The 27702-nt window shown below is 39.0% G+C and overlaps 1 protein-coding gene across 9 annotated transcripts in view; it reads left to right on the forward strand.

Annotated features, from left to right (window-relative positions):
* Positions 1-27702, forward strand: part of Pdp1 (PAR-domain protein 1) — a 498834-nt gene that overhangs the window by 435816 nt on the left and 35316 nt on the right. For 6 of the 9 annotated variants that reach the window (XM_065220813.1, XM_065220812.1, XM_065220814.1 and 3 more), the window contains exon 3: positions 14739-14902. In XM_065220813.1, the coding sequence (XP_065076885.1) occupies positions 14739-14902 (164 nt within the window). The remainder of the gene's footprint in view (positions 1-14738; positions 14903-27702) is intronic. The other 3 variants (XM_065220815.1, XM_065220810.1, XM_065220811.1) reach the window with 1 other exon arrangement.

Below are 27702 nucleotides of genomic sequence, written 5' to 3' on the forward strand. Positions count from 1 at the left end.
AACAAACAATGATAAATCGGTGTATCTGGCAACACTTCACTGTGACATTTATATTTGTAGATACTCTCCAGTGTTGGTAGCTGGAAAGTTTATTCATCACAAGTGAGTCTTCCGATCAGGCCATGGTTTAGTCATGGGCATCAAATACGAATTCTCAGAACCCCATAGAAGCAAATCCAAACACTTTTTAGGCCTATCCACAAGCCTTTAAAAGCAGGTTCAGTGAAGATAGATACATGCGAAGGTCCCCCGAAGTACCCTGTTTAAGAAGCTCCCAGGTTCATTTTCACCTAAGTTTGCCAGCCGCCCACAAACTTGTTTTGACTCGGTTGAGTCGCAGAATTTCACTGAACATTCCACCAAGTCTGCTGAATCTGTAACAGAAATTAGGGTTACTCCTGCACTGAATGCACCATACTCAAGAATTAAGTTAATGTAATTTAATGTAAACCCGATTTTTGTCTAAATGTGTAAAATTGATATCAATTTTGAATTTTCCTCAGCAATCGCGCACCTTGCTCTGGCCTTGTAATTGAAATATTCTAGAATAATCTCCAAATCCCCGTTGACCTTTTCAAGTATCAGATTGTATTGTGGTCAGGTTGTGATTTGGAAAAAGTTGGAATCCATAACTCTTATGAATGATTGATCATGGTTTAATCACAAGTTCCAACCTCTAGGCGTTGTAAACCAAAAGGAAACAACCCAGGAAGCTAATCACCTCCCCGAAAGATCCTCCACTCAGACGGCAAGACCTTTCCAGATCGTACATCCTACTTATGTGCAGTCACCACATCATTCGTGCGCCAGCCAGCCAACCAACCAGCGAACGCCCATTCACTGCTAAATTACCGCACTCGGGTGGAAAAGTTTCAATCAATTTCCTCATTTATGCTGCCGCCGGTTTGGTGGTGGCTGACTTTTGTCCACCACAGTTACCTACTAATGGAGAATTACCCAAGCGGATGACAGCTGAGACAGCAATCCCAAAGAAAATAACCAGTTCCACCATGGCCGTCGTCGTCGTCGTCGTCTAATTGATCGCAGCTTCCCTCCGTTTCACCCGTTTCTCGGAAAGATTTCGTCGTGACGTGGCTGGAGACTGGTTGACTACGAGGTCCAACTCTCCCAAGCGATCGATGATGATTGATCGTCGTGTAATAGCACTTTCTTCGGCTGCCGAGCAGGCGTCCAAGCGCGATTCGATTGCATAACCGCTGCCGTAGCCTAGCAAGAACATCCGTGCTGAGTGTCTTTGGGATGAATATGCGATACTCGAAAATTTCATCATTCAATTCCACTCTAAAGCCCACCAATCGAAACTTGAAACAAACACTCCATCGCTGCTGCTGCTGCTGCTGCGGTGATTACGAAACTCCACTTCCGAGCAACTTGTCCCATCAAACTCGTCGCACTCAAACCAGTCCTCTCTCGCATCATCGGTATCGGTTCGCATATCAACTAACATTTTGTTTGTTTGTGCCAGGCTTGCCATTTCACTCGTAAACCTGTCGTCCCCTCACCGGACAAGTCAAACATGACAAGCAGCAACAGCGGCGACTCCGACTCCCGGGAGTTGTAAAATATGTATGTCAAATCAATTTCTCTTTCGTCCAAAGTCGAAGGGTAGCAAATAGAGGTGGTGGAAAACTACACGAGCTAGCGCAAAACTGTGCCAATAAAACCCACCGGGAGGGCTGGTAAATACCATGTCAGAAACTAGTCAGCGGATCACGTCACTTTGCAGAAGCGGGTGGCGGAAGGATGGTATTACAGCAGCAGTCATCCGGCTTTCGAACTGTGCATTGAAAGTGAAATTCTGCGAAACTTTGATTTGGACATTTCTAGCAAACTGAGTGGCGATTTCGCACAGTGTATCCTAATCAAACATCCTGCTGCCCCACGTCAATAATCTTCGACATCGCCGGTTGACGATGTTTGTCTGGGAAGCCGCTGCCGGAGAAAACCGGATTTGGGTTGCATAATATGGTACGAGACATTGGGATCAGGTTATAAGGAAGCACATTATGAAAAATTAGACCCTTTTTCCTCAAATGAAATGCAAACCAGCGACGAACATTGTTCATTGTGGTCATCACCTCACCTAGTGCCTTGGTAGCTGACTTACACAGATCTCTCGTGCAGCCCTTCCCAACCCAAGAAATGCAGCAAAACCATTCACTATCTTTCCTTTCATTCGAAGCATTGGAGGGGGTGCATTGCTTATTTTACTTTCCGCCTTCCGCCCCTCGCTCGCTCGCTCACACACACTGACGAAAGTGGTTGGTTGGTTGGGTTTACTATGTTGCCTTTTCCTCAATATGTTCCTATGCCTGCAGAGTTGCATGGAGGGTATTCGGAATGCCCAGAGGCACAGCTCGATGACGACGATCAGTTACGGTGTGTTAATTACTATCATCTTCCTCGTCGTGGCGTAATATGAATAAAAGGAAAATTTGTCGTCTTTTAGCTGAAGGCGCTTGGAAGGGCTCGGTGGACGGTTGTCTTCATCGTCATCAACAGGTGAAAACACGTTTGAATTATGTTGGTCACTAGGCTTTCGGTAAAAGGCTCTGAGATTGATAGGATACGCTGCGATCGTCCAGTGAACGAACAATTGGTCTTTAATGTGACTCATGAACATTGCATCTGACTTTGCGGTATAAGTTAAAATTCCGTCAAAATGATTCAGCCCGCATTCCTGGAATTAATTAATTATATCAATGAGTCTCCGGGTGTAGCCAGTAGTGTCCTGGAAACTCAATATAACAGTAAGTGGAGTTTTGGTATCGAACGATGGGTTTTAGCTTTTATAACAGATTGTGCTCGGTGATAATTTTGATCACCATTGGAACAGTTGGACATTTGAGTTATTTTCAATAGTGACCTATTGAAAATTGATAAAGTATTCATTAAAGCAGCTTCGTAGAAAAATTTCCAATCGACTGGCTTGTTAAGAATTAAAATCCATCCGCTATTGGCAGAGTTATAAGTGGTCAAAACCTGACCACTTTTCGTAGCGCGGTCGTGTTTTTTTTTTAATTACACTGTTGCCGAAAGACGTAATCCTTCGTCAATATTGGTGGGGTTGTGTACAAGACACGACCGCATGGTTGACGCAGACTACGTTAAGCTGTTGGATGAACTTCTGGTGCAATTTTCTTGATATTGATTTAAAGTACTGTAGAAGTAACCTATTATATCGGTCCTTTGAACATATTTTGGGTTTTATACTAGTAAAACTATGCAAAATTCAGAAACTCTTAAAAATGCGAATACATGGTCTATTACATTTGGTTCCTAAATTGCAATTAGATACCCCACCTTTAATTTATGATTTCTGGAAGGTTGTGAACCTTAACCTGTATACCTCTCCGCCATGAATGTTGTGAGATTAAATATTTCTCAAAAAATACGTTAACTTTTTTCAGTACCTCCATCATTAGATTTAAATAAGGTCTCTGAGGCAAATAACATAGTGAAGGTTGTATTTTATGACAACAGGCAACAGGCAGTTGTGTTTTCCTTGTCAGAAGACGATACTTTCAGTTTGTACAAAATGTCGGTTTATATGTCAGAAAAGTAGGGGAAGAAGGAGTATAATGATCATATCCTCCAATTTGGAGGTCAACCCTATCATGCATCATCATTATGTACTTTACAGCGCGTTGGTAGAATCATGCAACATATAGGGGAAATGGCTCTAATATTGGCCTTTGGATCTAAGATTGGGCCCATCGCTAAAAATCTTCTATTTATCAATTTTATCTAGATGAACGCGTCATTGGGACGGTACTAATGGAAATTTTTGGTCGCTATTAAAAATTTAGTCGATTGCTGAATTTATGTATGGGCCCAAATTAGGGGCATTTAGGTTGACATTACATCCATTTCCCCTATGTAGAATATGTAGTCCCTCCTACATGGATTATTATGCTATGTAACCTTACTATGGCTTGCTATGCCCCGCCTCCGATCAGCAAAAAATCCGGGAAATTATTTCATAATTCTTAAAGTAGGAGAGACTTACAATGCTAATCTAAAATCATAAATACAGGTACCGTCTGATAATGTCAGTGCTTGGTACTAAAATCTGAAATCTGTGATAGGGAAATAACTTTATTCTCACATCAGAATCACCCCATTTTTTATACAAAATGATGGATGAGCGTTCACAAAACGCACGAAATCTTTAAATAAAGCGATATTTAGTGATTTTTTTTTAATCAATCGGTAGATAAAATACCGAGAATTGGGAAGGATTCGAAGCTATTAACGATCAAATTTTATATAAAATAGGTACACAATTATAAACCCCGTTTTTGTGAGCTTTTATTTAGCGGTCTGAAGGAAGCCCTACCTTGCAAATTTACTACATGCCTTTGCAGGATTATATTAGAATATTTTCAAGCATATCCTTTGTAATCATTTCCTTTCATAAAAACATAAGTTTCAGATTATCTTTGGGAGTCCTTAAAACATGTATTTATAACACTCTAGAAATTCTCTGCAGATCAATAAAAACGCATGATTTTCTTGAAAGCTTACCTCCAAAATTCTATTTGAAATTCACTTGAACCCTCTTTAGAATTCTCAACCAATTCACCTCAGAAATGTTTTGAAATTTTGTTCAGAATTACCTTGAATCTAAAAATCTTCTAAAAATTCCTTCGAAACAGAAAAATCTAGTGTGGTCCAAGAATTTTAAAAAATTTCAAGGACCCAAAATCTTGTTTTGTTTCACACGGTGCTTATAAATTTACAAGTTTAAGCAGAATTATGTGCAAACAAGTGGTACTCGATTATGATGACTGGGCTAGGGAAAAGATTCTTTCATGAATACAGTGATAAAATTATTTCGTTTTACTTGTATATTTTTCTAAAGTTTATGGAACATTTTTTTTGTTATTAATTTAGTTGATAAGGCTAAACCGAATTATCTATACAGAGCCGAGGATTCTTGTTCACTATACAATACATCTTAAAACTATAGTAAAAAGGTACAACACAATAAACATTTTATCTTCCGCTATCCAATAAGCCTCCTCCACCAGAACGGGAGCCGCTTCCAGTGGTTTCATTGTATGGCAGATTCGCCAACGGGGGTCAGAGCGCTTCCATTGTAGCAATGGACGCAAAACGTGGTCAGCACTCACACATTCATCACGAAACGTTTGCACAATGGAAGAGCACACAATGGTTGCTGCCGAGTAAACAGACGATCGCGTGACACACATTGAGAGTGATCTACTTCTGTCGACAGCCGAGTGAACACTGGTTTATGGAACATTGAAAAAGTAATTATTTCAGCAGATTTGCAGGGTTATTTCTTATCGATTGGTGTATTTGTATTTCAATTGCATCTATAGATGACAAAGTTATAAGCGTTCAACACCTAACACCTTTTGTGACGGTCGCAATTTTAGATTTTCGATTTACCCTCTGTACCTTCCCGTAAGACGTAGTCTACGCCAAAAAACACGAGCAGGACAGTAAATCTACGCTTCAAGAAAATGATTAAATGTGCCATGACAATAGTGAAATGTTCCTTAACACTCCGAACACGATGTCAGCGGAAAAATGTGTATAGGCAAACTTGCAATGTTTTTTAAATCATAGCTTAGTCATGTATTCCAATATACTCCAATGTATATAGAGAATTCAATTTTTTACACTACCGTATTCTAACGGTCAACTCAACACTTTCATCTCCTCAGTTATCGTATAAAAAGAACCTTTTGAGTCTGATGTTTGTCGATAGTCATCTCCAACTATGTAAATTGTTAACTTCGCGCATGAAGTTAAAAAATTTCAACATCCAAAATGGGAGTTTTTTTCTAAAAATGTAAATGATTGCCCATAACACACTGCTATGCAATTCGGAAAGGGTCGAGTTTTTCCGATTCGTCATTTGGCGTGGAACTGCTCTACTATTATTTCTAAATAATTTTCCTCAACATTCCCTAATCAATCCTTTCTTGGTAATGTTCTGTTCTTTGGAACTGTTTTCATATTCAGGTTTGCTTGGAATTAGTAGCGCAATTCTCTTGGAAATAATATCCGGAGGTCTTTGGAACCAAATTCAGATTTTTTTAGGAATTGTGGCCAGAAATTCCTAGGAATTGTTATTTGTGGTTCGGTTGCTATGAAATCTTGCTCAGAATTTCCCTTGGAATATTCCTAAGGTTCTCCTTACAATCTTAATTGAATTCACATCATAACATCATACTATGTACTTTTTCATAATCCAATTCCCGTGGCATTCTCCAAAGAATTCACTTAAAGTTCTTCTCGCAAAGCCTTTTGAATACTTTTAATTTTAAAAATTCCCAAATTGCCGAATTTTACGCCATGACTATGGATTTGGCAGCACCTTCAATAAAAAAGACCTCAATGAAACTTTGCATACTTATTTTCTTAAAAAAGAAATCCAGACCGTCATTTGAAAAGGGTGAAGCTTTTTTTTAATTTTTATTCAAAAAATTATAACTTTAAAATGATTAGGCCTTCAAAATTGTTGTCTAGGAGTTATTTATCAAAACCTGTATGGGAAAATTAAAAAAAAAATCAAAAATGTCATTGCTACACTGATTTTTTTTCCGTAAGTACTCATTTTTTTTTAATTTTTATTTTCTAATCTAATCTAATCTGATCTAATCTAATCTAATCTAACACCAACACAGCCAGTTCTTGAAAGCATCCTGGAAAATGATATATATACCGATATCATTTTTCTTGTCTATTTGATATAAGTTTCACCTCGAAGATGCGTCACACATATCAAAACGGCCAGGCCTACTGTGCAGCATTTAATGGGCAAGATGATTCAGAAAACATCGGGCCTGTTTAAATCGAAGATTTAAACACGATGCTTCAGAATCCAATAAATGGACGAAACGTGGACATCTCGTACCGTACGTTCCGATTTTGGTAATTATATGATTGGTTGGTCGTTGGAAGCAACAAAGCTAGAAAGATTAAGTGATGCTCCATTTTCTTCTGACGGTTGGGGCATGAGCACTAACTCTTGTCCTAGTCTTTTATGGCTTATGGCTATAGCGCCATTACTCGCTTTCTGAAAAGAGAAGAGGGAAAGGAAAAGGAGAAGGACAAAGGGATATGGATTATGTGAAATCTATGAACATAAACAATATTTTTGATTTGAAGTATACAATATAGAAATGCATAACGGCGCGGTGGTCACAACCCGAGTTTGAAGTTGTCACGACTAGGGTTCGGTGGTGGATCTTATACCAGTAACGCACCACAAAAAGGTGATTTCCCAACGTGACTGGTTTGAAAAGAAAAAAAAATTACAAAATGGAACGAACTCACCAAGTTTAGCCAATTGAAACTGAATGCTGCCTGACATGTGTTGATGTAGAAGTCCAAATTGTAGACGAAGCTTGACAAAGATCAACATGAACTAGTCCGGTTTATGGTAGTTGCGCGGAATGTCTTCCTTCGATTTGAGGTAAACAAATGTTCGGATGTATGTAGTCGAGTTTTGATGTGCATTGGCAAGCCTTTTCGTGGCCAATAGTCAGGTTCAACGCTGCGACTCAACGAATGATGGAATTAATGATGGGACGAATGATGGGACGAATGATGGGACGAATGATGGGACGAATGATGGGACGAATGATGGGACGAATGATGGGACGAATGATAAGACGAATGATGGGACGAATGATGGGACGAATGATGGGACGAATGATGGGACGAATGATGGGACGAATGATGGGACGCCTCGTGGAGGTTCTACTTGGCTTCGGAACAGCTTCTCAGCGGCAAATAATAGGGACCTTGAATGTCCCCTGGGCCTGGTTATGGCCAGATTATAGATAAAAAATATAAAAAAACTCCACGGAAAAAAAACAAACGTCAGGTTCGAACACAAGCACAGCCTACTCACCGATGGCAGCACCTTCAATGAAGAAGACTTCAATGAAACTTTGCATACTTATTTTCTTAAAAAGTAAATAAAAATAAATTTTTATTCAAAAAATTATAACTTAAAAATGATAAGGCATTTAAAAATGTTATCAAGCCGTTATTTATCAAAAACTGTACGAGAAAATAAAAAAAAAAAAAAATAAAAAATGTCATTGTTAACCTGATATGTTTTTATTTTTATTTTATTTTTTTTATTATTATTTTTAATCTTGATTTTTTTAAACATAAAGGCAGCTATTTATCTTCTAGTCGTTTAGGTACTTTCACAGCAAAAAAAAAAACATTTTTTTTTGGCGTAGGAACAATAGTTTTAATTTTTTATATTTCCTATTGAAATCCTTCACACTTTTCTACAAATCATTCTGTGACAACATTTGTGTAGGTGTAGGTTTTGTTTTAGTTATAAATGTTTGTGAAAAAGGTTGAAAAAACAATAACCTTTGTCCTTTTTAAATGGCAGTTTGGTTTTTATGTTTTAAATAAGTATGCAAAGTTGATTAAGTCGACAAAATCGTTTCTTATTTATTTATTAATTTATTTAGGGGAAATGGATCTAAGATTGGGCCCATTGCTAAAAATCTGCTATTTATCCATTTATCTATGTGAACGCGTCATTGGGACGATACTTATGGATATTTTTGGTTGCTTTTGAAAATTTAGTCGATTGCTGAATTTATGTATGGGCGCAAATTAGGGGCATTTAGGTCGACATTACATCCATTTTCACTATTTATTAAAAAAAAAAATCATTACACCCATAAGATTTCATTAATATCTGAGAAGGTGCTGCCAATCAGGGCTGTCATCTGATCACTCAATGTGCGCAATATACTGATTTTCTAAAATAAACAAAGTGAGAATGAAGCAGACACAAAGTTTGCTTGCCTTTCACCCTGCGTAAAGCTGGGTTTAGACTAGGCAAGTCAATTGATCAAGTCAGTTGAATTCAATTGAGCTTGCTTGAGCTTGAGCTTGATTGACCGCCCACGGTTGCTACTCTGTTATTGCCAGATCAGCTGTAATTACACAGAGAACCAATAGACGATGCTTGGGACTAGCAATGATCCTCAATGTGTAAAAACTGGTGATCTTAAATTAGGCAATACCAGCGCCGGCCGCGCCCGAACACAGGTCAAGAAAGGAATGGGAAGGATTGTGTTGATATGACACTCGCTTTGATGGAAGCCGAGAACACCTCTGCACTTCCACGAGGAATCACTGGGATGTTGGATAAGAGGGTTGGGTTTGCAGCAGGGTTCGTTTTGGTAAACGATAAGCTGAATTGATGTCCTAACGATCATATAACGCGAAGGAGATTGGGACTAAACCCACGGTCTTCTGCTCAGTAAGCAAAAACGTTTGCCACTAGGCAGACGAGCACCTTTTTAATCACCGAGTTGCTGTTATTACCATGTAGTCATATTAACAAATAAAACGATTGAAGAATCTTGAATGTGGATGGGCCTGAGATTAGACTCATGATGTTCTGCTCAGTAAGCAAAAACGGTTGCTATAAGGCCACCGAGCCCCTCATATCACATAATACCGTTGCTCAAATTTGTGTATCCATTCAAACCCGGAACCAACGACAACAACGAGTTTCGCAAAATACACGATACACAAGCGATTTTACCATAAATCTCATTGATATGTAAGGACCTGGGACCACGTTTTTCTGCTCAGTAAGCAGGCCACTGTAACCGACGATCTTTCAAATCCGAAAACTAAAAACTACGAAAAAGTACTTAGGCCTTCATTAAGTTCCACTTTCACGCGACGTTCAATGTTTCAATTTGCTCTTTACGTATTGTTCAGGCTATAAATAGGCTCTTTTCAAAAGTTACGCGAAAAATACGCACAATCGTCGCCTACCTCGCAAAACTGGTTCCAAACGACAACAAAGGCATAAGCAACGATGGATTGTTGAACTTTGCTGGTGTAGTGCTGCTGAAAAAAGATAAGTCTATTATTTTGGTTAGTGATCGTTTGGATTTGGGTCACCCCACGTTGTGTTTAGGTTAGTATAAATAAATAATACTATTTAGTCATATAAATCACCACAGCTCATTATCTTCAGCGTTATCGGTTTTCGTTTCTGGATCTTTAGTTGCCTCTGTGATATACTTACTTGCGGCATACTATTTTGGGAGTGTATATGAGCGTGTACCATGTACGGTAGCTCATCTCTCATCGTGATGGTGGGACATAGTAGACACATTAGAGAGAAAACAAGGAGGTATTAGTATTAGTTATATGTAAACAAACAAAACAAAAGAAGAGAAGAGGAAAGAAGAGCAAACAAATAAAAAAGGGATGAAGTAGATAACAAATAAAAGAAACGTAGGCAGATTATTAGAAAAGGCATTATCCGAGACTCGGCAATCAAATGTCACTCCCGCCGAGATCTCAGCGAAACCCCCTCCCCGCCGAGACCCACACAGCCGAGCTCGGTAGAAAAAACTAAGTGTGTAGATAGATTAGTAGGAAAATAAATAAAACTACTTTATGACTCAAAGTGCAATGAATGAGCGTTAGTTTCGGGATCATTTCAGTGTTAGAGTTATGTTAGTTTTGATCCGTAATCAGCCCTGCCGACCCCTCCAACATTAGTTGCAGGCAGTGGTTGTTAGATAATGTGGCACTGTAACTACTACTATTTTAGAGGTATGATTCGTCAAGTTTATACAACTCAATGTTTCAATTGAGGCAAACTATCTATCTTACAATTACAAAAGCAAACCGAAACTTACAATTATATGCAAATGCAAAATGAAACTTGACAAATCATCGTCAATCCCCTTATTACAGGGCAGGGCCTGACGATTTGAATCTAATTTAATTTTGATCAGTGAACGGGCACCATATGGTAATTTTTTTTAACATGAACCTATCATTTCCAGCCTATCTGAACTATTTAATAAATGGAAGCCATAACATGGGTTACGCTCTCCCTAAGCGGGCCCTCCGCATCCTGTCTCTGTCTTATCTCAAATACAAAATGCCAATGTTATGAATGTATCTATATATATTGGTCAGGCTTCAGAATCGTCCAGTGGGCAGTGCGCTCTACACTCCAAGTTACCTTTTTTCAAATTTACCGCAAATTTGATATTTTACCCATTGAGTGTTGATTAGTCACAATGAAACATTGTGACAGAAGTTGAGGTTACTAGTGTTATTAAATAATCTAGGTCCTATTTAGGATTATATCTGAAAAATCCAAATCTGGCCAACGCCCACCCTAAACCTAAACCTGTTCTAATCCACCTGAAATGACTAACGTATGGAAGACTTTGACTACCCATCCATGCAATAGTCTCATTCCGTGCCTTATGACAACTTGATGATTCTATTGCGCTCATCTTTTGGCACCACCCAGGGGAGACTTGGTCCTGTACCCAATGCTTAACTTATCTCCATTCCACTCAGCTACTCGCAATTTCTTGTGATATAGTGGGCGGAATATTATTATATGAGACAATTCAATGCAGACGTCTTTCCAAATTTGGCAGATCGACAGGTAATCGGTGAGTTACCACGATAGTTGCTATTCAACAACTCGACAACGTCCCATCGTCAACGCCTTCTATGAGAATTTCCCATTGCAGGCGCCAACGAAATGACGTCATCGAGCTATCGATCAACTACCCTGGTTATCGCCTGGTACCTTATAGCACGATGCTAGGAGGCGAACCGGAAGAATCGATGAGCTACCTCCCCCTGATCAAGTCAGTTCAATTCAATTGGCTTGAAAAGTTGAGTCTGGTTCAACTTTTTTTCAATTCAAGTGAGTTGATCAAGTCAGTTGAATTGCATGGTTTACACGTTCAATTCTCGTTCAAGTCAGTTGAATTCAACTGACTTGATCAATTGACTTACCCTATCTAAACCCAGCTTAAGTGTTAAGCAGCGGAGAAGAGAAGACAGACACACACCCAGAAATAACGAAAACTCTGTAGCCATCGCTCCGACGGCTCCTACTCAAAGAGCTCCACTCAGCGTAGGGTTGCAGATGAGAAACCCAGCAAAAAGGCATCTCCTATACAAGCAAAGTCTGCAAAGTTCTCAAAGAAGACATTAGCGCTTGTTGTATTATATTCGCTCCATGCGCCGCACGGAGTGTACCGCTCATTGTGTGGATCGCTTTCTCAAAGATTAGTTCGAAAAGAGTGTGCGAAGAAAATGGGAGAACCACACACGCTCTTTGTGGAGTGTTGTGAGATGCATGCACAAAGTTGCTTTGCAAATGCTCTGAGGCGCTTTCCAGCCCTGCTGCCAATGATTTGTCGATTCCCTAAATTCTCAACAGAAGCTGTTAAGAACGCTTTGCAAAGTGTTTTCTTTACAGAATGCCTATGGAATAACGCTCTGCCAATTACTAATGCAATGAAATTAATCTCGTGGAGAAGCTGCTAGGAATACCTCCCCTTGAATTCGCTCCATTGCCTTTTCGAGCTTGGTGGGGTAAATTTTTGCCACCTACTCACTACGTCCCAGGCTGTGTTTAACCCATGATCTTGGAATTGAAGAAACACACACACTCAGAATGTTTTAATGTGCTCGGATTACAATGTAAAACTAAAATCAAACAGTAACTTGTTACAGACATAATCACCAAAGGTGAAGAGCTATCGGGCTAAATCAATTGAAATATAAAATAATTGTAAACCACAAGACAATAAGTAAATAAACGAACATTTTAGTAGAAGTTGTCGTCATCGGTAATGCTTTATCGAAATTTTAACAGTTGAACGTTCGGTAAAACTTTGATCTTGATGTTAACGCTTGTTTAACTCAAAACTAATTTCAAAACACGTTCAATCTTGTTCAAATTATTACATATTATAATGGTAGGGGAGATTTCGTTTCAAATTAGCTTTAACACAATTGAAAAATTACCGATGTCGGGGAAAAATTCTAATTTTGAGTAGCAAATTCAATAGACAATTGAACTTGCTGTTTTCAATTAACCGTCGTGTAAAATCTCCATTCGTTTAGTTTTGTACTTAATCTGGCATGACCTTTGATTTTTTTACAAACTACAATTCAACATTGCTGATTTATGGAATTTGGCGCTTACATTTATTCAAAATATAGTTTGAACGTATATCATATCTAGCGTTAATAACGTGTGCAATATACAGATATCCATAAAATAAAAAAAAATACAAGCGATGCATGGTTAAACATCGTGAATCTTGAAATCCATCTGTGAAGCGTCAAAAGAAAAGAACTCAAACAAAATACCTCCTAATTTAGTTGTTATATTGCATCCAAGCCACCTTGACGATATATGATGCAACATTGCCGAACAAATTTGAGCAAAACCTACATAAATCCATCCTCTGCAATCACCCTTCAGAGAAAGAGAGAGAGGGAGAGCATCCATTGTTTACGAATAAGGAAAGCGAAACAATCGACACTCATTAGTAGGAAGCCCGGTATCTACAGAAGACACGCACCCATAAAACAGCGATCAGCAACAACAACATAAACAGTGCTCTACACTCCCTTCTTCCCCTCTCCACAATCCATCCCACGACGATACCTTCCGCAAAAACAAACCACAAACACACTGCCTTCGGTTAGGTAGGTAGGTACATAAATTGACGATGATGATCGCTGGGGCTGGATTGGATGCTAGTAGGTCTACCACCCAATCTTGCCCTCCCCATGCGGCGGCAGCGGCGGCGCAGGTCCTAAGCTAAACACTCTATTATGTAGACGCGCGGGCGCACATACCAAATAGCTGAATTCCAAACATGGACGTCGTCGTCGTCGTCGGTTGGAAGTTGGAGCGCCGGGGGAGCGGAAAGTCACAATTTCACTTTCGCTTTTATTCGAACGGAATTAAGTGTTATGCTGTTGTATCTTTTTTTTGCTGCTGCTGCTTCGGCGGTCTTTCTTTTCCCCCTTCTTCGTATCTGTTTACGTTTCTTGTTCGTAATTTTCCCCAAGCCCCCCCCCCACCATTCTTGTGCTTGGGTCGTTTGAGTCTTAGCAGAGCTTTAGACTGGTTCGCCGAAGAGTTTGTTTTTTGTTTTTCGCTCTATCTATCCGCTTTGAATCTATTGTTAATTTTTCGAAAATTCGCCTCAACCAGCCTTCTCTTAGTTTGAGTGAATTTGCTGAAAATCAGCCGTTCATTATTCCAGCAAAACCTCGCAGCCAAGAGAAGGAAGACGTTTTTCTTCGGGCGTTCGTGTGAGACATGATGCTTCTGCTGCTGCTGCATCCGACAACTGCCGCGGGGCATTTCTTTCCTTCTATCCCCAATTCCTCCGCATCCCATCCGTGTCCCCGCGGATCGCAATGATACAAAACAAAAGGTGCGGTAATAGTTAATGAGATTTATTACGCCGTTAAAACGTTTTCTCGTGTGAATTGTGAGCTTTCCGCCGGGTGCCGCCGCGTGCGATGCACTTATTGAGATTTATGAGCTCCTGTTCAGCTGCAACGGAGTCTTTTGATTTTTCTATTGCTTCCGCCGATTGCCGCCGCCGTCGTCGTCGTCGTCGTCGCTGGATTGAAGAAGAATTTCAAAAACGGGCAATTCGTCTCATTAAAACGTCATTTAGAAGGCATCCGAAATCGATACACCACATATGTACCGTCATCTTGAGTGTGATGCTTCCGTAGACCAGTCGTCAGCGCGTTTGTGCGTGTGTGTGAGTGTACGTGTGTACCATAACCCAGGATCAGTAGAGTTTTGCCGTGTTTCTGTTTGCGTTTGCTAATTACCCGTTATAATTTTCACCAAACACATCTATAATTAATAGTAGTCTTTCTATTTTCAGGTAAATCAAGCAATAACAAAGACATCTGCGGCGATGACAAACACAAAGAGGACGGCGATCCGTGGAACGTCGAGGCACAGGCGGCGTTCCTGGGGCCGAACCTGTGGGACAAAACGCTACCCTACGACTCTGATCTCAAAGTGCACCAAGTGAGTATTGCCGTTTGCTTTAAGTTTTGATTTATTTTAACTTTATATCTGCGACTGCCTCATATTCTAGATGATCTGCCTGATTAATTTATATTCAATGGTTGATAATATGTTTTACACGGAAGGTTCTAATTATCAGCTAGAAGATTGTTGAAGAACAAGTTGAAAGAGGGCGAGTGTTTTAATTTTTATTTCAACACAACACTTTTGAAAAATGGGGCCTCAGATAGCCTAGTCAGAAAAGGCACGGTAATAACCAAGCCGAAGGTGGTGAGTTCGATTACCAGTCTGGTCTAGAATATCTTTCTAGACAGAATGTCATGTTACAAGTAAAAAAATGCGAATTTCATCACAGGTTTAAAACACTCTTCAAACCAAAATCATGGTCTTGAAGATCATGATAAACCAAAATTGTTGCTACGGTTGTCTTTGCCTCACAATGCACAAATTCATGCAATGGTTGGTATACAGGCCAACCAACAATTGGAGCGGATTAAAAGCTGTATACACATTTTTTTTCTGAATAAGTATATTTTAGCCTGAATTCAGCATCCAATTTTTACTGCGAAAGCTCTCTGGTAAGATCTGACCCTTCTTACTAATATAAATTCTGATATACTGTGATACATTACTATACATTTTCTGAAAGGTATGATGGGTTTTTGAAATAATTAAAAGCTGTCCACTTCTCTTGGGGCACCTGCAACATGTTTGGATACTGGACGGTTGAACTTTTTATTTTCTAACTATCATGGGTTTAGATCTGTTGTTGAGAGCAGTTCCGAATCGGAAAAACTCGGCCTTCTCCGATTTGCATGAACCTTTGCATAATTGTTTGCTATGGGCAATCATTAACATGTTTGCTATTTTTTTTATGGCGAATCGATTGTTATGCATACTTTTATTAAGAATTAACATTTGGCCAAGTGCCTGGAGTATATGAGGGGGTTCCTAGCAAACTACTGGAATCTATCTGTTTATTAACTTTTTGCACAGGATTTGAAACAATATGCGGTCCTCGAAAAATTTGTTCTGCCTAGTTCGGCCAATCTTAGTCTCAGATATGGACAATATTGAACAATATGTGAATTTTTGACGTTTTCCACACAGTTTCGTTTAGAAACTTTAAAGTTCTCTCGCATTTCAAATTTAGCACAGTTGTTGGGGACCTTAATAGGAATGGAAAAAAAGCAGTGGGGAACAGTAGGTAGTAGAAACTCTAGTAAAGATTATGTGGTTTTTGAAAAAGTTAAAAAGTGATAAGAATATTCGATTCACAATCATTGGTCCTTCTCTCTTGTTATGCAAGGTTTGATTTTATCGCTTAGTCATAAATATCTGACTTAGTTGATATTAGTTTTTGTACGTATTCAGTCGCTTTTCTATTTTTTTTTTCAGTTTCTGTTCCTGTTTTGATCTGCTGCAGGCTATTCCAAGCCAATTTTTTTTAAAGCTTTATTAATTAATTTCGATCCAAGTCAACATGCTGAATCAGTTACAAGGAAGAGTTTATTTTTCAAAATAATTTATTTCTACTAAATTGCACAGGAAATCCAAAATCGGCTGCTAAAAATATCGACTTTTTGAATCAGCATATCACAGAAAATGCACTTTAAAGTACCATCGCTGGTTGCTGCAGTAAAACTTATTTCACTATGCATTATAGAACTAAGCGTCTTTGACACTAAAACGTCACTTCTGATTGAAATGATGTCCGAGACAAAGTTGAAGTGAATAATAGGGTTTTTGATCTAATTTCCGTTCTACTAAGCACAACCCCCTCTTAACTTCTCTCTATTGAACTGGATTTAACAATAAATTAATTGTTTCTGCCAAAGATGACTTCGAAGTTTATTCACTTTTCCATAAATATCGTTGAATTTGTTAAAGAGCCACACATTGTTGAGATATTGTTAAAAATCTAACACTGCTTCTTGATTCCAAATTCGTCCTACGAGTTTCAATTCTGTCCAAACGAATTGAAACGCAATTGTATTTTTTTCGTCCTATGGATGAATGTAGAAAAAGCGAGTTCGCTAGGAGCGCTTCTTTTGTTTTGAGAACAATGAGTGTAAATATTCAAACAATACGCTCTAGTAGGCTTTTTTTCTCTGTTCGGGACCTTACACCACTGCGACCAGTAATTTGATCTATTGTAGTATATCCCGTGTCCTTAGTTTAGTGCATGTCGTATTATTCCATTACTATTGAGAAATGATGAAGTATTCAATTTTTTTAAGTTGTCATTCTTGCATTTATCGCAAGGATCCGACTCTAACTGAAAGGTGACGCTATTTGTACCCTTCGAAGTGTGCGCCCTTTGTCAGTCAAAATTAGATTCCTTAGCAACAAAATTAAGGAATGACACCGATAATGACCATGCATCAGAACCCTAGTATTAACCACTTCAAACTAGGGAACAACGAATAGAAGATTAGGAATCACATATATGAAGACTATACACTTAGAAATACCTAATCTTACGCGTGATGGAATCCATCTTTTACATAAAGATAAATATGTCATGTAAAATTAAGTGCTTCGAGACTGAACAGCTCAAAAATACGTTTGATTGAGCCGAATTTCACGTCTATTATGACTCAATTTTATGTCCAAATTGACGCTCGTATATGCCAGTCTCAGAGCACCTAAATTTACATTATTTATTCTAAGTGTGTAACTAACTCATTTTTTCCTTGTTTCAAGATCATCCTCGGTGGACAAAGCTGAGTCTTGTCACTATCAGCAAGGCATAAAAAGTAACAGGGACTAAGATGTGTTCCTTGGATAACTGAAAAATCCAGTTCCCCTAGTTTGAAGTAGTCAGGACTAGGAATCGGTGGTAGATCTTACATCCCGTAACGAACCACGGAAAGGGTATCTACCCACGTTACGGATAACTTTTAGGAATGTACGAATCGGGTTGAACATCTCTCTTTACCAAACTCCCCAGTTTGGAGAGGGATGGTGAGGGGTATCGCATTTTTTAAAACGTGGCCAATTGTAAATTTTCAGTGGTTATTTGTGGGAAAAATGAAAGCCAAATTACAGAAAGTGTTTTCTAAAGCTATAGGAAAAATTCAACTCTATGAGCCACTAAATGTATTCAAAACAATTTATTGATCTTTCGAGATACTTTGATAAATCGAATTCTACCACTTTTTATGATCGATACATCTTATGATTCAAGCCCTAGAATTTATTGAGTGACAGAGATTAAGATTACTGGGCCAAATGCTATCTGGATGAATAGTTTATATAATAGGTGAATTGGGCAGAATAAGAGATTTAATTACAAAAAAATGTTTCAGAAAAATGAACTTGGTACAAATGCGAATAAGAGCAAATTGATAGTGATACCGGATAAAGAAGATGTGTATTCACTGAAAGATTATTTACTAAAAAGATAGATTCCAAAGATTCTGGGGCTTTGAAATTTGTGTAGGGTCTGAAAATTGAACTTTCTTCAAAATTTGGGATTAATAACAATCTTCGTGATGCAAGATTTGGAGAAAAATAGTTACAATGTGAGAGTATAAAAATTTTCCAAAATCACTGATTTGAAAAAAAAAATCATATTTATTAAATAGTAGTCCTAGTCATAATTGTCAAGGCTCTGAGACTTGGAAATATTTTAAGAGTTAAAACAAATTACAGAACAATCGATAGAATCTTGCGGACAAACCCTGGAATTTTCAACACTAAGCCACTGTTGAAATAAATTTGTGGCGATTTACTGTGTAAAGATACAAGTTCCCCTAAGTCCAAAAGCCTTGAAAATTTCCTGGGACAAAAAATCTAGATTTTCTTCTTTTGAAAATTGACGATCGAGGAAATGTTTCATAATTCGACCATTTCTAACAGGCATGAGCTTATTTATTTTCCTGGAGAAAATCCCAGAACAAATTATCTGCAAATTTTGATGCAGAAGTTTCTTTTTCTAGCTTCTAGACCTTTAAAAATGTTAAAAATTCTTAAAATTTAATTCTTCACTGAATTACAATGGGATATTGAATTGGGTTTCTCCCCTATGGACATACCGCTGGCTACTCCCATGGATTAAATGTCAATAGAATAAATTTCGTGAAAAAGTTCCAAGTAGAAAAAGTATATTCCCGTACTTGCTTTTATAATTTTGCGTAGCATTTTGATGTCTTGCACAATGTTTCGTCATTTTTTAGTTTTTTTTTATTTGAGTAATGAAAAGGTTTGCTTAAGGGGGGTAAAGTTGTCCCACCTTAATGCACATCCTTGCAAAAATGGTCATGAAAACAGCAAAACGTAACACAACATTGAGGTACTGTATTTGAAAATTAACTAGACATCCTCCCCCTATGAAATGTCTATGTAACAGTAGGGTATAATTTGCTGATCGAAATGACGTTGAGATTAGCTGCTACTTGGATTAGGGCCACTTGGTAAAATAAAGAACTGGATCAGCAAATATGCTAGAAATTTTTCTTCAATCTTGCTCCAACAAGAAAGTAAGATGAATGAGTATAATTTAAATGAGAACCACCCTTGATAATAAAAAAGTAAGAGGTTGTATCCAAGACACGCCCGTAGATTTAACGTACGTTATCAATAATCAGGGATATCAGGGATAATGTTGTTTGGAACGAGGGTGACGCGCTTGGCATAGATGGCCCACAGCACCTCACGAAGAGCTACTGAATCCGATCAGTAGCGGTGCGGCATCTTGATCCTTCTTCGGTGCATGGACGCTGGCTGCTTTCGGGCAGCCTTTCGTAGTGTTCTGGAGAACAATGTTCAACGCCACGCACTGAAAGTACTGCTGCTGCTGCAAAAGTAGACCGACCGTACACCACCACACACGGTGATTGAATAAACACCGTTCGGCGAGACCAGATGGAATTCGATTTTGAAATCTGTGTTAAGGAAACGATCGGTGATAATTGTGATCATCATTGCAACAGTTGGACATTTGTGTAATTTTCAATAGTGACCTTAAAATTGATAAAGTTTTTGTTTACGAAGATTTGTAGAAAAATTTCCAATTGATTGGTTTGTTTAGAATTAAAATCCATGGGCTATTGGCAGAGTTATAAGCGGTCAAAACCTGACCACTTTTCGTAACGCGGTTGATTTTGGTATTTTCCACCTCCAATATGTTGCCAAAAGGCGTAATCCTACGTCAAAAAAGGATCATTCCATTAAAAGCAACATCTACAAAGACTCTAATCCCCTCAAACGAATGATAACGGTGTAAATATTTATTAATTGCTGAATTCTCGCTTTGGACCACAGTGCATGGTACATTGCTTGTTGATCAGTTTTAATGGAAAAGAAAAGTTTTCCTTGCAACCATTTTTTTTTCCTATAAACGATGGCAGTATGCCAGATTTATTGGGAAAATACATATTTGGTAACGTTCATCCAGACATGATTTTTAGAAAATTCTGGATGCTTCCTATGATAGCCAGTTTTTTTTACGAGACATATTTTTGAAATAATTTCCCATTTTTCGGAACCGTTTCTGGAGCTGGTCCTGGAACGGGGGAGAGAGTGGTGAGCGGCTGATGAAAGAGGAGGTAGCTGAAGTTCCCCAGTCCGAGTTGTGACTTTGGACTTCAAAATCTCCGCTGGCGACACACAGTGGGACATGGCCATTTGCGACGAAACTATTAAGTGTAGAATTTTTGATATTTTATAGAATGTTTCTCATTTTTTGAGCATTTTTTTTTTGTTTAGTGAAATTTTTTACTTAATTTTTATTTCTTGTTGAAATTGATGAACATCCATGGAAACATTGTAGATGAAGTTATTTTAAGGAGCTTTGTCGAAGGCGAAAACTTTTTATCTCTGAAGTGGACGAAAATATAAGATGAAAATTGAGTACAATAGGTAGTACCCTATTAAAAAATGTTTTTTACATAACTTTTTTGTTTGCGTTCGTTTTTATAATTTACGTTCGTTTTTATAATTTTTTAACTCCATCTTTTAGGGGGTGCATCTGGCAGGTTGACAGGTATTAACAGCTAATGTCAACGTCATTGGATGCAGTACCTTACATCCAACTGTAATAGCGGCACCACTGGTCTAGTGGCAAGCCTGGGTTCAATCCCAGTAAGGCCGTTGGTCCCCGGTTCATGAGTTGATGGGTCGATAGGTAGGGTCCAGGTGCAGGGGCTGCTTCCCTGGCGTCGATAGCATAGGTGCTCAGCACGGACAACAAGATCGACGGAAAACAAATCAAGGAAAAAAATCCTACTGTAATAGGGGTAATGGATTTAATTTCGGCCTAAATGCCCCTAATTTGGGCCCATGCATAAATTCAGCAATCGACTAAATTTTCAATAGTGACAAGAAATATCCATTTGTACCGTCTCAATGACGCGTTCATCTAGATAAAATTGACAAATAGCAGTTTGTTAGCCATTGGCCCACAACATTAGAGCCATTTTCCCTATGTACAATTCATAGGGAGATTCTAGGAGATGCCTAATAAATTTTCAATTAAAGTATCTCAATGTTTTGTTACGTTTCGATGATTTCATGACCATTTTGCAAGTATGTACAATAGATTGGGTCAAATTTACACCCCCTTTTCCCCATTTGTCATTTAATGCGTATTGGGGTCCCCAACAACTAAGTGATTTGATTGCGGATCACAATTTTCAATGACTAGTGAACGTTTTGTGTAATATAAGTTGGGATTTGTTGCTGAAAAGGCTTCGATAGATACATAGATACATCCCGTAACCGATTCAAATAATTACATTACACTCACATACAATGAGAGAGAAATGAAACATTGAAACCGGTGTGGGCTAATTGCTGTCATTTTCAGGGCTGTAGCAACAAAAAATAAGTAAAATACACGCCAAGTCCACTCGAACCTTAGTTCAAAGGTTTAAGGTATGCTTTGTAATTACTAAATTTCAACGATAAATAATTCAATGATTTAGAAGAACCTCCCTGATGTTTTCCAGAATTTTCTGAAATTTCACGAAGTGTTCTAGACTTCCATGAGATTCCCAAAAGCAAAAATATTTCACCGTCACTATGTCAGGATCAGTTTTGGAAGTTTGTCAACAAACAACGTCATGAGCTGGTCTGCCGTCGTCTATGACACATAATGGTAACGTGGCCTCATCTATACGCAAGATATCTGTCAGCTGTTCTCTGAAAAAGTTGCTAGTGTCTTCACGGACGAGAGACTGAGTGACGACCATGCCCGACTGGCTGCCAGTTACGTTCCACTCTCTGGCCAAACCATGAGCAGAATTGACATCAATCCCGAGATGTTTTTCAGGGCTTCCTCGAAACTCAAGTCGTCGTACAATCCGGGTCCTGACGGAATTCCATCGGCGTTCCTCAAAACGCACTTGGACAGTTTGTTGTCTCCACTGATGCACGTTTTTCAACGGTCTGTGGACATCGGTGTTTTCCCATCCTGTTGGAAGCTAGCGCTCATGTTTCCAGTACATAAAAAAGGCAACAAACAGGACGTTGGCAACTGCTTAGCGCTGTTGCTAAATTGTTCGAACTCGTTGTTATGGAACCGTTACTCGCTCACTGTAAGACGTATATTAGTATCGACCAGCATGGTTTCATGGCTGGTCGCTCCACTGCCACTAACTTGCTGTGCCTTACTTCCTACACCTCTAACAGTATGTCGGATCGTGCTCAGACGGATGTCATTTATGCTGACTCATCTGCTACCTTCGATAAATTGAATCACCGCATATCAATCGCTAAACTGGACAGGCTTGGTATCCACAGCTGCCTTTTGCAATGGTTTCAGTCGTACCTCACCGATCGCTATCTTACTGTTGTCATTGGTGATCACCAGTCCCGTACGTTCGCTGCCACATCCGGCATACCCCAGGGTAGTCACCTGGGACGGCTGATTTTCCTGATTTATTTCAACGACGTGAATCTGGTAATTGAGGGACCATGATTATCTTACGCAGATGACCTTAAACTCTACCTCCGAATTCACTCAATTGAAGACTGTTGCTTCCTTCAACGTCAGCTGAATGCTTTTGCTGATTGGTGTATTCTGAATCGTATGGAGGTTAACCCGTCCAAATGCTCGGTTATCTCTTTTTCGCGCAAGAAAGGGAATATTATGTTCAAGTATGTTTTGCTAGGCACTGAAATTGAGTGCGTCAGCCAAATTAAGGACCTAGGCGTGATTCTGGATACAAAACTCTCTTTCAAGCAGCACATCTCGCACGCCGTCGACAAAGCTTCCAGAATTCTAGGGTTTATCTTCAGGATTGCCAAAGACTTCACGGATATCTACTGCCTTAAATCGTTGTACTGCTCCTTGTCTCGCTCCATATTAGAATACTGCACGGTTGTCTGGACTCCTCACTACAACAACGGTGTCGAAAGAGTTGAGTCTATTCAGCGACGGTTCCTGAGATATGCGCTACGTAAACTGCCGTGGACGGATCTCTTTCGATTGCCTAGCTACGAAAGTCGTTTACAACTGATCCATCTGGAGCGCCTGTCGGTCCGAAGAGATACAGCAAGGGCATTGCTAATTGCGGATATTTTGCAAGAACGCACCGATTGCCCTGTCCTCCTTGAGCAAATTGACATCAATGTTCAACCCCGAGCCCTACGGAATAATTCAATGCTGCGCCTGCCCATACAGCGAACTAATTATAGCATGTTCGCACTCTTCAATAGGGTCTCCGCACTGTTTGATTTTGATCTGACTCGTCAGCTTGTTTAGTTTGTTTAGTAATGTTCCTTTTTTACGAGATGACTATTTATGTACTTATTGATGTTTTGTTGAAGTACTTTTCATGTTTAGTTTAAGTTACATCATTGGGACAAATAACGCCTGTTGATGTTCAGTAATATATAAATAAATAAATAAATATTCTTGCATTTATTCAGCATTTTAAAGGCACCTTAAATAGTGGCGCCGGTGGTGTAGTGGTAAGCGTGATTACCTCTCACCTCAGCAGGCCTAAGTTCAATCCCAGTCGGCGCCGCCGGGATGTTCTGAGGCATAACATCTCTGATCAAGCCTTCCTTCGGAAGGGAATTAAAGCCGTTGGTCCCCGGTTCATTAGTTGATGGATCGATAGGTAGGGTCCAGGTGTGGGAGTTGCCTCCCTGGCGTCGGTAGCATTGGTGTTCAGCACGGAAAACAAGATCGACGAAAAACAAACCAAAAGAAAGAAAAAGGTACCTTAAATTTTGTTTATGTTTCCTGGACATCTTTAAAGTTCTTAAGATACCAAAATTTTCTTTGATCTACTATTAGGTTTCCAAAGAAATTTTAAGATTTCCAAACCTTTTTTGAAGTTCTCCAAACATCATTGAAGAAGCCTTATCTATTCTATGGTTTATTTAAACTGCTCGAAAATAACAGAAAGCTTCTATGAGGTCATCTCCGAAAAGACTTTCTGTGGTTCTTAAATTTATCTGAAGTGCTTCCAAAATTATCTGAGGTGTTCCATGAGTCTTTTTGATATTCTCTCCTCTTCAATTAGGTGTGTTGCTCTATACTTTGCTGAATGTCTCTGAAATTCACTGATCTTTTCAGAAATTTAGAAATTTTGCAAATTTCTCTAGAACTGGCCAGTTTTCTTCAAACAGCTTATTGTGGTCGTGCGTCTTTCCGAGATTTTCCAAACAACAATGAAGTTTGTTGTGCTTCTCCGAATTTCGTTAAATTTCTCTGAAATCTACTGATGTTCTTTGAAATTCAGTAAATTTATCTAAAATTTACAGACTTCTCTAAAGTTTACTAAACTTCTCTGTAGTTCTCTGATCTTATAAAAGAATTTTAGAGATGATCAGGAAGCTAATGAAAATAAAAAGATGTGAAGAACTTCTGAGAGGTTCAACGCACTACTAATAGGTTCAGCGATCTTCGAAGATCTGACAAATGGTTAGAGGATCTGCAAACTTCAAAGCTGTTAATAATACTTCAAAGAGATTCTGATTGCTTCATAGACCTTCGGAGACGAATTGTTAACGAGTAAATACACCTTAATTGGTGTTCAGTGAACTGATAAGGTCATGAAAAATATGACGAGCTTAAGCAATTTCTAAGTCATGAAGTGGTTTAAAAATTAAAATACTCTCTGAGAACTATTTCGATGTTCATGGATAACAATGTCTGTATAATCTGTATTTTTTACCCATGTCTGTACTGTGTATGATGTCTGTATGCATGATCAAATCGCTAAACATCTGGTATCCCTGTGCACAATACAAGAGTGGCCCTTCAGTCAACGCGAGACCGAGCAGGCAGCAACAGACAACATCAAAGCAATTTGGTTTTAATCATTAATCAACCGCATTTTATTGACGCACATTTTGAATGTACTTTGTTTGAAATGCAGTTGGAGTCGATTAAATTAATTAATTATTATTAAATTAATATTAAAAAAAAATTAAAACAAAAGCGCTGAGAAAATGACTTGTTTGCATAGGGTTGATTTTTTAGCCTTTCAATATTTTGTGATTTATTAAGGATGACTGACATGAACTTAAAATTAAATTTTCATTAGTCTAGTTTAATTCACGCTTGCACCTTCCCAGGCATGGAGTTTGGAACAAATAAGCTCAAATTTCATAAGGCATATGATTCCTTTACCACGTGAAATTTACGAAAATGTAACCGAATTCATACTAAACGTGAATTGAAAAATCAATTTATTTGAGTTTCTTGGGGTATAAACTTAATTGACTCGACACTTTCGAAGGCGAAACACGGCGGACTTTTCGACCTCTTCGGATTTAGATAGAGACTATCAATCTTGTCATAGAGTATGTGTAGTTTCTCCTATCAATCTTGCCATAGAGTATGTGTAGGTGAGCAAACGAAAAGGAAATAGATCAACGCGAACTATATTGATATCATTTCTATAGCGTTACGTTGTTTTTCCAACACGGATATTTATTTTAGGAAAATTATTTCAACTATGGGCTAGCGGTGTCACTACACGGTGATAAGCAAGTGATACTCAGAATAAGAGCCGTGATTACCGTAGAAATAAAATGGGAATCACTTCACCGTGCCGACAAGTTTTCACCGTGAAGTGACATCCGTAATAAGTCCCTATACCAAATCTCAGCTCCCGATAGATTCCTTCCGAAGAAGCCAGTCAAAATCTTTCAACCAGGGCGAATCAGGAGAAACATCCAAGGGGGAGTTCGTACAAATCATCCGGGTGAAGACAAAATATTAAAATTTATTGAAATATGTTTATTTGCTTTATAAGCCACCCAACAGAAGTTCTATTTTTTTATAAATATTTTAGATTTCATACCTCATCAGACTCCATCGCTAAAAATAATTACATAGTAATATGTTTGCAATGATCATGAAATTTAAATAATTAACTTATTAAAGCTTTCTACATCTCGAATTCATTAGTGTAGCTTGCCAATACTGCTCTTAAGCTGCTACTGTTTTCATATAAGTCAAATTTATTCAATTTAATGACCAGTGCGAAAACATTGCTTTGCAATTCATTTTTCAACAGAAGTCGAAGGGTATCGAAATTTGATGTCACTCGAAAAAAATATTTCCAGATTCTCGGAAACTCCCGCGAAGAGCCATCAGCTATCTTTCGATTCTCGGGTACCAAGAAAAGGCCGGGAAATGAAAACAATAAATCCGTGTAGAACAATACTTCGGCGCAGAGGTAATCTTCACTGTATGTAAATTTAACTAATCGATCAATTCCCCCAGTCGAACGCATCGTCGATCAAGTCCCATTCCAATCAGGAACTAACACTTTGACCGTCACGTAATCACCTTTCCAAATGACTGGCGGGACCGTGCCGAGTCTGCGATACAGCCAGACGCGAAACAACCGACGAAAACAAACCGATCGTCGATGATGGTGCAACTTACAGGACAAGACGGGAGGCTTGCCCAGCCACCGACAGAAAAAAACGCATAAAGTAACATAACAGCCCGCGGAGCCGAACACAATTTGGTCAAAATAAAGCGTCTCAAATTTTCAGATTCGTTTTGACTCCATGGTTCCGCGGTGTTGGGGTCCAATCCAGAAACGGCAGCAACTTTTCGGCACTGGAAAGTGAAAGTTTGTGTTCAATAATGTTCGCCGTACGACAGACAGTCAGTCAAAGCTCTCGCCACTCGATGATGATTGATCAGTCGGAATGATTATTTCCATCATAAATTACATAGGTTGTGGCCCTGGCAAAGGGATGGAACAGTGCAGGCAATTGTCCGTCCCTCCATCCCCCCTGGGGTCGCAATTCGGTTGATTGGATTGCATCTTCTTCGCCTGGGCGAATTTGAGGAAGAAACCGAAAGTGAATCAAACAAAATTAGCCAGAGTGGAAGATGAAATTTGGAAACGGTGCGGCTGCGGTTCGTTCAACCGTGACGGCGTGGAGGCAGCTTTATGTGCGATTGAAAATTATTTAATAATAAACAATCAGCGGTTGTTGAAGGTGGGACGTGCAGTGCAGGGGATGAGTCAGGAAACGAAGGAGATGCTCTTTAAACGAAGTCATTTGTAAAATTGTGATTCCACGGGTCCCAGTGAGGAATGATTGGATACTGACGTCGCTGGAAGGAGAGTGTTTAGGGGCGGGTTTTTTTGCGATGATTATCTGATCTGATGGGTAATTTTCCCAGTTCCACGCGAAATAGGTAAATGAACAGAAATTAGTCTTTCCGATTTGGATGAAGCTTTGTCCATGTTATCGATTGATGAATCTTAAACATTTTTTTTTTTCTTTGATTTGTTTTCCGTCGATCTTATTTTCCGTGCTGAGCACCAATGCTACCGACGCCAGGAAGGCAGCTCCCACACCTGGACCCT

Source organism: Ochlerotatus camptorhynchus, unplaced genomic scaffold (assembly GCF_037179485.1).
Source record: "Ochlerotatus camptorhynchus isolate MF236.1 unplaced genomic scaffold, CSIRO-AGI_Acam_v1.1 ptg000132l, whole genome shotgun sequence".
NCBI lineage: Eukaryota > Metazoa > Arthropoda > Insecta > Diptera > Culicidae > Ochlerotatus > Ochlerotatus camptorhynchus.